Source organism: Pteropus alecto, unplaced genomic scaffold, assembly GCF_000325575.1.
Source record: "Pteropus alecto unplaced genomic scaffold, ASM32557v1 scaffold43, whole genome shotgun sequence".
Taxonomy (NCBI): Eukaryota; Metazoa; Chordata; class Mammalia; order Chiroptera; family Pteropodidae; genus Pteropus; species Pteropus alecto.
Window position 1 is genome coordinate 30465 of NW_006435764.1, and position 9910 is coordinate 40374.

Consider the following 9910-nt stretch of genomic DNA (forward strand, 5'->3'; position numbering starts at 1 on the left):
AAGCGCCCCCTGCCCCTCTTCCTGGGCCGGGCCCCATCCCCCCGTGCCGCAGCCGCACCTCCACCCCCAAAGGTGTATGTGACACGGGTGCAGCCGGGCCTCCGGGCACCCCGCCGGGCCCCACCCTGGCTGCCCTTCCCCGGCGTCTTCCTGCGCCCCGGACCCCTGCCCAGGGTGCAGCTGCGGGCGCCCCCACACCCGCCCCGGCCTCAAGACCGCAGGACCAGCAGTTCCCAGGCCACAGAGCTAAGGCCCCCGGACCGGGTGCCGGCCACCCAGGGGAGCCGGGAGGGCCAAGCACAGCCGCTGGGACTAGCAGTACCCACGGTGGACTTGAACTTGTCCTCTGAAATGCAGCCTGTGACCTCCTTCCTGAGCTTGTCCCAGGTGTCCAGGCACCAGCTGCCCAGGGAGGGGGGGGAGGAGGAGGAGGAGGAGGAAGCAGACGATGACGAGGCTCCGGGTGACGAGGCCGCATCTGAGGACAGCGAGGAGGCCGCCGGCCCCGCGCTTGGCCGCTGGCGTGAGGACGCCATCGACTGGCAGCGCACGTTCAGCGTGGGCGCGGTGGACTTCGAGCAGCTGCGCTCGGACTGGAACGACCTGCGCTGCAACGTGTCCGGGAACCTGCAGCTGCCCGAGGCCGAGGCCGTGGACGTGGTGGCTCAGTACATGGAGCGGCTGAACGCGCGCCACGGCGGGTACGGGGCATGCGCAAGGGGGACCCCGCCTCTCAGGGAAGCGTCTTCTGTGTTCTCTGGGCCCCCTCATTGCCTGGGGCCCTTGGCTGGTGTCAGGAGCCTCCCCCCCCACACACACACACCCACCAGTGCTGGCGCCCCTGTCCTACACCTCCCAACGCCACCCTGTTACCTGGGACCTGGACCGAACGATGCCTCCGAGCCACTCAGGCCTCTCCTCCAGGTAGACACACCCGAAGGTCAATATGGAGCCACCAGGCCTCTCCTGGCACAGTTCTGCCGTGTCTTTCAAGAGGGGTCCCCACTTGAGTGTGGGGGTGCAGGGCCCCTGCCCCAGTGTTCCCGTGGGCTCCCCCAGGCCCCAAGAATCCAGTCCTGGCTCCACCCCAAGCAGGTAGGGGGCAGAGAGTAGGCGCCCCAATTTGGCCTCAAGGGATTTCTGGGAAGTGCTCAAAGTTTTGCCAGGCCTCGAAGGAGGAGCAGAGCCCACACGGACAGCAGCGACAGGCAAAGGCAAGGACAAGAGGCCAGCGGGACTGGTGGGCAGAAGGTGGAGAAGGGACAGTGGAGGGCCCTGCAAGCCACACTCAGAATCCGTTTTCCAAGCCTGTGATACAAGGTTTTGAGCAGGACAGGGCTTTGACCTGTTTGGGTTGAAGACAGGCATGTCACTGCTTCGGAGGGGACTCAGTGGGAGGAGAGCCCATGGGGACCATGACTGATGGGCTCAACATGACCATGGCCGTGATGGGAAGGTCTGGACTCTGGGGAGTTGGGGGGATTTGATTCTAGGTGACAGGATAAGCCTACCCTTGGCTCCGAGCTTCTCGAGAGCAGCTCCTTGTCCCATGGGCATGAGGGCGTCTGTTCAGTGGGGTGGTCATGACTGCGGCCCCACCTTCCCAAGTAGTGCAAGGATGTGGGTGGCCCCAAGGAGCGAGAGTGTAGACAGACCCAGAGCATTTGGGGCAGAAAGTCCCTGACTTTTGGGGAGCATGATGGAGATGGTGGGGTTGAAGGGAGGAGTCTGGACTCCCGGGAGGTCACGTGGGCTCCCAGAGTGAGTAGTGCTGGCTGCAAAGGGAGTCGGTGCTACAGAAGGGAGACCAACCTTAGTCAAGGGCCGAGCCCTGCTTTCCTGGGCTGAGGAGAGGCCTCTGCCGAGGGCGGAGTGGATGGGTGGCCCGGGAGAGTCAGGTCTCAGCAGGGGCAGCGAGGGGCCACTGGAAAAGGAAGTCTGCTCATGTGGTGTGTGGGGATACTGAGGGCCACAGGTGAGAGACTGCCTAAGGTCCTAGAATCCCAAAGACACTGGGACCTCACCATGTGTGTGTGTGTAGTGGGTGCCAGAGGAGGGCCCTGAGTGTGTCAGACGGTGGTGGAAAGCAGACCCAGGGCAGGAGACAGAGGCCTGGGTGCGCGACGGGCCAAAGGTGGGCCTGAGGGCAGTGAGGGGCGTGAGGGGCGATGGGGGAAGGGGTGGGGTGCAGGCGCGCAGCCCTCAGGCTGACGCAGCCCGGCCTCGCAGGCGCTTTGCGCTCCTGCGCATCGTGAACGTGGAGAAGCGCCGGGACTCGGCGCGCGGGAGCCGCTTTCTCCTGGAGCTGGAGCTGCAGGAGCGCGGGCGCCGCCGCCTGCGCCTGTCCGAGTACGTCTTCCTGCGGCTGCCGGGAGCCCACGTCGGGGACGTGGACGGGGACGGAGAAAGTCCCGAGCCCGCTCCCGCCGCCTCCGCGCACCCTGACGGCCGCCCGGAGCTCTGCCGGCCGCTGCACCTGGCCTGGCGCCAGGATGTGATGGTACACTTCATCGTGCCAGGTGCGCGGGAGTGCCACGGTGGCACCCGGCCTGGGTGAGGGCTCTCCAGGCCTCCTGGGAAGGGTGGGGAACACCATGGCCCTGGACAGGGGACTGCAAGGCGGGGTTGGGATGCGCTCAGTGGTCCCATCCTCCTCCAGTGAAGAACCAGGCGCGCTGGGTGGCACAGTTCCTGGCGGACATGGCCACACTGCACGCCCGCACTGGGGACTCGCACTTCAGCGTCATCCTGGTGGACTTTGAGAGCGAGGACATGGACGTGGAGCAGGCCCTGCGAGTGTCGCGGCTGCCTCGGTAAGGGTGCCGTACCCCAGCCCCTGCTGGGGGATCCAGCCTGTTTTCCTTCCCCAGGAGGTGGGTTTTCCTGCCCCCAGGGGTCGGTACCTGTCCCCTCCCCCCAGATACCAATACCTGAGGAGAACCGGAAACTTTGAGCGCTCGGCGGGGTTGCAAGCTGGCGTGGACGCGGTGGAGGTACCCAGGCGGGATGGGGCAGCAAGCGAAGCCAGAAGGGGGCGCCGCGGTAGGGACCCACCTTTCAGAGGAGAGGGCGCTCTCAGACCCCCCCCCCCCGCCACCCCCAGGACGCCAGCAGCATCGTTTTCCTGTGCGACCTGCACATCCACTTCCCGCCCAGCATCCTCGACGGCATCCGCAAGCACTGCGTGGAGGGCCGGCTGGCCTTCGCACCCGTGGTCATGCGCCTGGCCTGCGGAAGCTCGCCGGGGGATCCCCACGGTAATGCCCCCGCCCCCGCAATGCCAGGGTAAAGCCTAGGCCCCTGGGGACCTCTCCCAACCCCCAAGGTAATGCCCAGGACCCCCCAGAGCACCCAGCTATCCCTGGGGCCATGCCCGGCCGCGAGGAACGTCCTCCAGCACGGCAGTCACGTGCAGGGCCCCCAGTTATGGCCACCACAGAAAGACGACCCCCGAGAGCCTCCCTGGCGGTGGGAACCCCTCCCGAGGGCGGGGAACTTCGCGGCCCGGTGTCTGAAGGGCCCCCTGCCGCCAGGATACTGGGAGGTGAACGGCTTCGGCCTCTTCGGGATGTACAAGTCGGACTTCGACCGCGTCGGGGGCATGAACACCCAGGAGTTCCGGGACCAGTGGGGCGGCGAGGACTGGGAGCTCCTGGACAGGTGACCGCCTCGCGGCTCGGAGATGGGGGCTTCCGTGTCCTCCACTCCCAGGACCTATAGGCCTCACCCCCAAACCACCTCCCACCCCAGGGCCTGTCAAACAGGGACAGTGCTCAGACTGGCTCTGCTCCCAGTCCCGTGGGCCCAGTGGTGGCCCGGCCACGCCCCTCCCCCTGCGGTCCGGTCCCGTGGAGGCCCCGACACCCCTAGCGCGCGGACTGCAGTCCTGGCCACCACCCTCGCCCCCGCCCCGGGCCAATGACCCTGTCAGAGGTCCCGCGGGCTCAGGGCGCCCTGCCGTCCCGCCCACCCAGGGTCCTGCAGGCGGGGCTGGAGGTGGAGCGGCTGCGCCTGCGCAACTTCTACCACCACTACCACTCCCGGCGCGGCATGTGGGGCGCGCGCAGCAGGAAGGGCGCCCGTGCGCCGGGGCCGTGACGCCGGACACCCCGCCAGCCCCACCGGGCCTGAGCCTGGTGCCGGGCACCTGGCAGGGCTCACCGCAGGGCGACAGGCCCAGGATGGGCCCCCACACTCTGTGCGATGATTTCTGTGAAATTTTGCCGTAGCGATGACGTTGTTTCCAGGATTTCCAAGAGTTCTGTCTCTTCCGTTTTTTATTCAAAATGAAATGAAATATTTTTTTTTAGTTCTGACTCGTCCTCTGCCTGGCTCTCTTGGGAGGGCAGGGATGGGCCTCGGGGATCGGCAGAGAGCCCTCCGCCCACGGGCGGCCCAGGGCACTGTCCCTGCTCCTGCTGCCCTTCTGACTTGCAGTTGCAGCGGCCACGCTGACCCCCGCCCCCACCTCCAAGACCCTCGCCCCCTCCCCTTTGAGCTTCTGCGTGGGGCCCTGCAGGGGGAGGGGCTTCGGCCCTCCTTGCCGCCCTGTGCCTGGAGTAGAGTGGCCACCAGTAACGCCCACCATGAGACCTTCCCACCTGCCAGCAAAGAACATGCCGCCGTGACCTCAGTCCCCGTCATCTGAAAAAAGAACTTGCATGTCAGCCCTAGCCCCTCCTCCTCTGAGGGGAAGGGGCACCCTGGGTGGCGAGTGTCCTGTGACCAGGTTTGGGAAGGTGTAGCAATTAGGTCTGAGTTGGCAGACACGGAAAACTCAAACTAGTTTAAGGCAGAATGGGGGGCTCATTTGACTTCTGCTCCTGCAGCTGGAAGTTCGGGTCGGGAGTACGGATCCAACGGCCCAGCGACGCCCTTGAGGACAGCCCCTCCCTGGGGCTCACGGCACAGAGGACGGTGCTCTGCCTGGTGCTGGGCGCCTGCCTGTCTGAGTTCCCTGTGGCTGCTGTAATGAGTTCCCACAAACGTAGAAGGATTCGTGAGCTTACAGTTCAGGAGACAGGAGTCCTGAAGTTAAGGTTCCTACAGGGCTCACTGCTTCCTCAGGATGGACTCGGCCTCCTTTCCAGGGGCCGCCTGGACTTCTTGGCTCATGGCTCTTCCTCAGTCATCACACCGTTTCCGTGTCCCTCTCCCCTGGGTCTCTCTCGCCGCCACTTCCGTCCTCCCGTCCTCTGATCCCAGCCCTCCCGCCCCCCTCCCAGAAGGGCGCCTGCAATTGCTTCGGCCCTCTCAGTCAACACCCTTTACTTCAGCACACGCGCTACGGGCTCCGGACCTGAGCGTCCTTGGAGCTTCTGTCCTGGGCATTTGCTCAAAAGGAGGCCGCACCTCTGCCCAGCAGCCCAAACTATCCTCTTGCGATTTACCCAAATTATATCCTTAGGTCAGACCTCACTCAGGTTCATGAGCCATGAACACAGCAGCAAGGGAGGTTTTGATGAGAGAGACCAGATGGACACTTGGATCTGGCCTCAAGAAGATCCTAGAGACAGCCCTGCTGGAAAGGACAGGAAAGAGGCATTTAGCTCTGGGATGCAGACTAGAGCAGCCGGGTGTCCATAAGCACTAAGTCACCTGTGACATGTGGGCTTCGCCACAAGTGCTGCTGCTCCACAGTGGGCAGTGCCCACAGGGCAGAGGATACGCTAACGGGCCACATGCCTACTTAGAAGCCCCCAGATGCCCCCAGCTCAAACTGCCCACTCTTCCCTAAGTAACCCATTCGGACGGGATTGTCCCCACTTGCTGATGTTGCGTAACAAGAAAAGAACAAGCTCTGGCTTTAGGAACACACTCTACGAAAGAAGGAGGAGGGTCGGGGAGGGGAAGGAGACTTCAATAAATGGTGGGAAAACTGGACAGACGTGTGGAAAAAAAAAAAAAAAACCAAAACCCTAGAATAAACTAGTTTACAAGAATAAACTCCAAATGGATTAAAGACTTAAATGTAAGACCTGAAGCCATAAAATCCCAGGAGAAAACATAGGCAGCAAACTCTTCAACATCACTCTTAGCAATATTGTCCTCCAGCAAGGAAAACAGAGAAATAAATGGCACTACATCGAACTAAAAACTTTTGCACAGTGAAGGAAACCATCAGCAAAACAAAAAGACAACCTACTGAATGGCAGAAGACAACCGCCAGTGATACATCCAATCAGGGGTCAATAGCAAAAGTATATAAAGAACTCATACACCAGATCAACACCAAAAAAATGAATAAAACCTGATGTAACAACGGGCAGAGGACATGAATAGACATATCTCCGTGAGGAAATGCAGATGGCCAATAGACATAGGAAAAGATGTCCAACATCACCAATCATCAGAGAAATGCAAATTTAAACCATGATGAGATACCACTTCACACCTATCGGAATAACCATTATCAAAAAATCAACAAACACAAGCATTGGAGAGGATGTGGAGGAAAGGGACCCTCATGCACACTTGGTGGGAATGTAAACTGGTGCAGCCACTATGGAAAACGGTATGGAGGTTCCTCAAAAAATTAAAAATAGAACTACCTTTTGACCCAGCGATTCCATTTCTGGGTACTTATTCGAGGAAATCCAAAACACATATTCGAAAAGACAAATGCACCCCTGTGGTCACTGCAGCATTATTTACAACAGCCAAGATATGGAAGCAACCGAAGTGCCCATCAGCAGATGACTGGATAAAGAAGAGGTGGTACATGTACACGATGAAATATTACTTGGCCATAAAAATAAATGATATCTTACCATTTGCGACAACATGGATGGACCTAGAAGGTATTAAGCTAAGAGAGATAAGTCAGACAAAGACAAATACTATATGATCTCACACGTAGAACCTAAAAAAAATAAACGAACAAAACAGAAACAAACTGATACATACAAACTGATAGAGAACGAGCCGATGGTTGCCAGATGGGAGGAAGTTTGGGGGCTTGGCGAAAAAGGTAAAGGGGTTAAGAAGTACAAATTGGCAGTTATAAATTAGTCATGGGAGCATAAAGTACAGCATAGGAAATATAGACAATAATATCGTGATAACTGTGTACAGGGCCAGGTGGTAGGAGACTAATCGGGGGTATTGCTTGGTAAATTATATCAATGCCTAACCACTATGCTGTACACCTGAAACTGATATAATGTTGAATGTCAACTGTAATTGGAAAGTTAACTTTTTTAAAAGTTGAAGAAGAAAAGAAAGATGTAAGCCACAGGCAGATAAAGCAAACACATCAGAAAAATAATTCCCCGAGGAACCAGAAGAAAATTTCAGACAAAATTCTGTGTAATCAGGATTATACATAAACCATAATTTATTCATCCATTTTAACAACTTTATTGAGTACCCACTATGTGCCAGGCACTGAGGACAAAGCAGTAAACAAAACAGGCAAAAAATCTCTGCCCTCATAAAACTTACGTTCTAGTGAAGAGCGAGGAGGAGCAGGCAATAAACACAAGAAAGAAAATGTCTCACGTATCAGCTGGGAGAAACTGCTGTAGAGCAAAATAAAGCCAGGAAGAAAGATGGTGAGCTTGAGTGGCACTGCGATTGCACGTCTAAAATGGTGACACCCCAGCGAAGCCCTGAAGGTTGCGGTGAGGGCTACCAAGGATGCAGATGAGGGAGGGGAGAGGTCAGAAGTGACGTTAGAGGAAATTTTTAAAAATCAGTGATAAACCCCTCTCATCACTCCTTTTCCGCATCATAATGGAAGTACTGGCTAATGCAACAAGACAAGAAAAGGAAATAAAGGGTATGCAGAGAGAGAAGGAAGAAACAAAACTATTTTTATTTGCAGATGACATGATCATCTATATAAAAATCCAAAAGAAATGGCCAAAAAAAAAAAAAAGGAAAGAAAGAAAGAAAGAAAAAGAAACAACCTCCTGGAACTAATTAACTGTAACAAGGTTGCAGGATACAAAGTTAACATACAAAAGTCCACTGCTTTCCTATATGCCAGCAATGAAAAACTGGAATCGAACATTTAAAACACAATACCATTTACATCAGAACCGTAAGAAAACAAAATGCTTTGGTATAAATCTAACAAAATCTGAACAAGATCCATATGAGGAAAACCACAAAACTCTGATGAATAAAATAACTGAAAGGGTATCCACGTTCATGAATAGGAAGACTCACTCAATATTGTTAAGATTCAGTTCTTCCCAACTTTATCTATGGATTCAATGCAATCCCAATCGAAATTCCAGCAAGTTATTTTGTAGATATCAACAAGTTGATTTTAAAGACCACATGGAGGTAGAAGACCCAGCACAGCCCACACCCAAGTTCAAGATTGACTGTAAAGCTGTGAGAACCCACACGGTGTGGCGTCGCTGAATGAACACACGCATAGGTCCACGGCACAGAATACAGAGCCCAGAAATAGACCCATGCCTACGGTCAACTGTTCTTTGACAAAGGGGCAAAGGCGACACAATGGAGCAAAGATGGTCTTTTCTGCAAATGGTGCCAAAACAACTGGACGTCCACATGCAAAGAGAAAAAAAAAGCTATCAACTCAAAAATGGACCGCAGTCCTAAATGGAAGACATGAAACTATAAACAGTACGGGCAGCATGGAAGACGGTTTGGTAAGTTTTTGCAAAACTAAACATACTGCATTATGTGAGCCAGCAACTGTGCTCCTTGGTATTTTCCCAAAGGAGCTGAAAACTTAAGTCCACACGAAAACCTGCAGACGGATATTTAGAGCAGCTTTACTCATAATTGCCCAAACTGGGAAGTCGCCTAGATGTCTTTCAGCAGGTGATGGACATATAAAGCTGTGTGGGTTCTCACAGCTTTATAGTCAAATCTTGAACTTGGGTGTGGGCTGTGCTGGGTCTTCTACCTTTATGTGGTCTTTAAAATCAGCTTGTTGATATCTACAAAATAACTTGCTGGAATTGTCTATTGTCCCTCCAGACAATGAATATTATTCAGAGCTATCAGCCATGAAGACACACGTAGGAACCAGAAGTGCATATGATTAAGTGAGATAAGCCGATCTGAAAAGACTACAGACTCTATGGTTCCAAGTATGCGACATTCTAGAAAAGGCAGAACTATGGGGACAGTAAAAGGTCAGCAGGTCAGGGGAGGGAGAGGCGAACAGGTGGAGCGCAGAGGATTCTTAGCACAGTGAAACTGCTCTGCGTGACACTAGAGTGGGGGTACCTTTGCCCAAACCCCCCAGAACGTGCAACACGAAGACTGAGCCCCGATGCAGGCTGGACTCCGGGTGCCGATGACCGGTCGGTGCAGCTCATCATTGTAACAGAGGCGCCGTCTTGTGGGGGGTGTCGGTAGTGCGGGAGGCTGTGCATGCGGCGGGGAGGGCGGGGCGACAGGGCAATCTCTGCACCTTCCTCTTAAATTTGCCGTGCGCCTAAAACTGCTCCCAAAAGGTAAAGTCTTCTTAAAGATCAACGATAAAAAACAAAGGAAATGGAAATTATCTGCCAACCCTTGGGGGTGGGGGACAGAAGAGCAAAATAAGACCTTTACCGAAATAAAAGCCCCTCCAGGAATTTCACGAATAATAGCCCTTGTTGGAAACCCAGTCAGGGACGGGAGGCAGGTTTGAGAAAAGCGCCCCAGACCAAGCGGAAAAGGACGGCACGGAGAGTGATTCGCGAGAAGACGCGACAGTGGCGCACGGGCGAGCTAGGAGACAGGAAGTGAAAGGAAAAACGCCTGACATAGCAGAAGAAAACTTTTCCGAAATAAATACAGGCCAGAATACATCGTTTGAAACCCCGATGACAGTTAGCCAAAACACGAGCACATGAAGTCGCCAGGCTTCAGAGGTTAATAGACCGTGTGGGCGGGGTGGCGCGGTGACAGCGGCGGCACTGGCCCCGGGGGGAGGGCG

The 9910-nt window shown here is 55.6% G+C and overlaps 1 protein-coding gene across 1 annotated transcript in view; it reads left to right on the top strand.

Annotated features, from left to right (window-relative positions):
• B4GALNT4 (beta-1,4-N-acetyl-galactosaminyltransferase 4) overlaps positions 1-4285 on the top strand; it is a 12777-nt gene extending 8492 nt beyond the window's left edge. The window contains exons 16-22 of the mRNA XM_025046271.1: positions 1-701; positions 2230-2519; positions 2660-2813; positions 2921-2993; positions 3104-3257; positions 3534-3660; positions 3975-4285. The exon at positions 1-701 is cut by the window's left edge and continues 58 nt beyond it. Coding sequence (XP_024902039.1) covers positions 1-701; positions 2230-2519; positions 2660-2813; positions 2921-2993; positions 3104-3257; positions 3534-3660; positions 3975-4098 — 1623 coding nt within the window. The 3' untranslated portion in view covers positions 4099-4285. The remainder of the gene's footprint in view (positions 702-2229; positions 2520-2659; positions 2814-2920; positions 2994-3103; positions 3258-3533; positions 3661-3974) is intronic.
• The last annotated feature ends 5625 nt before the right edge of the window (positions 4286-9910 follow it).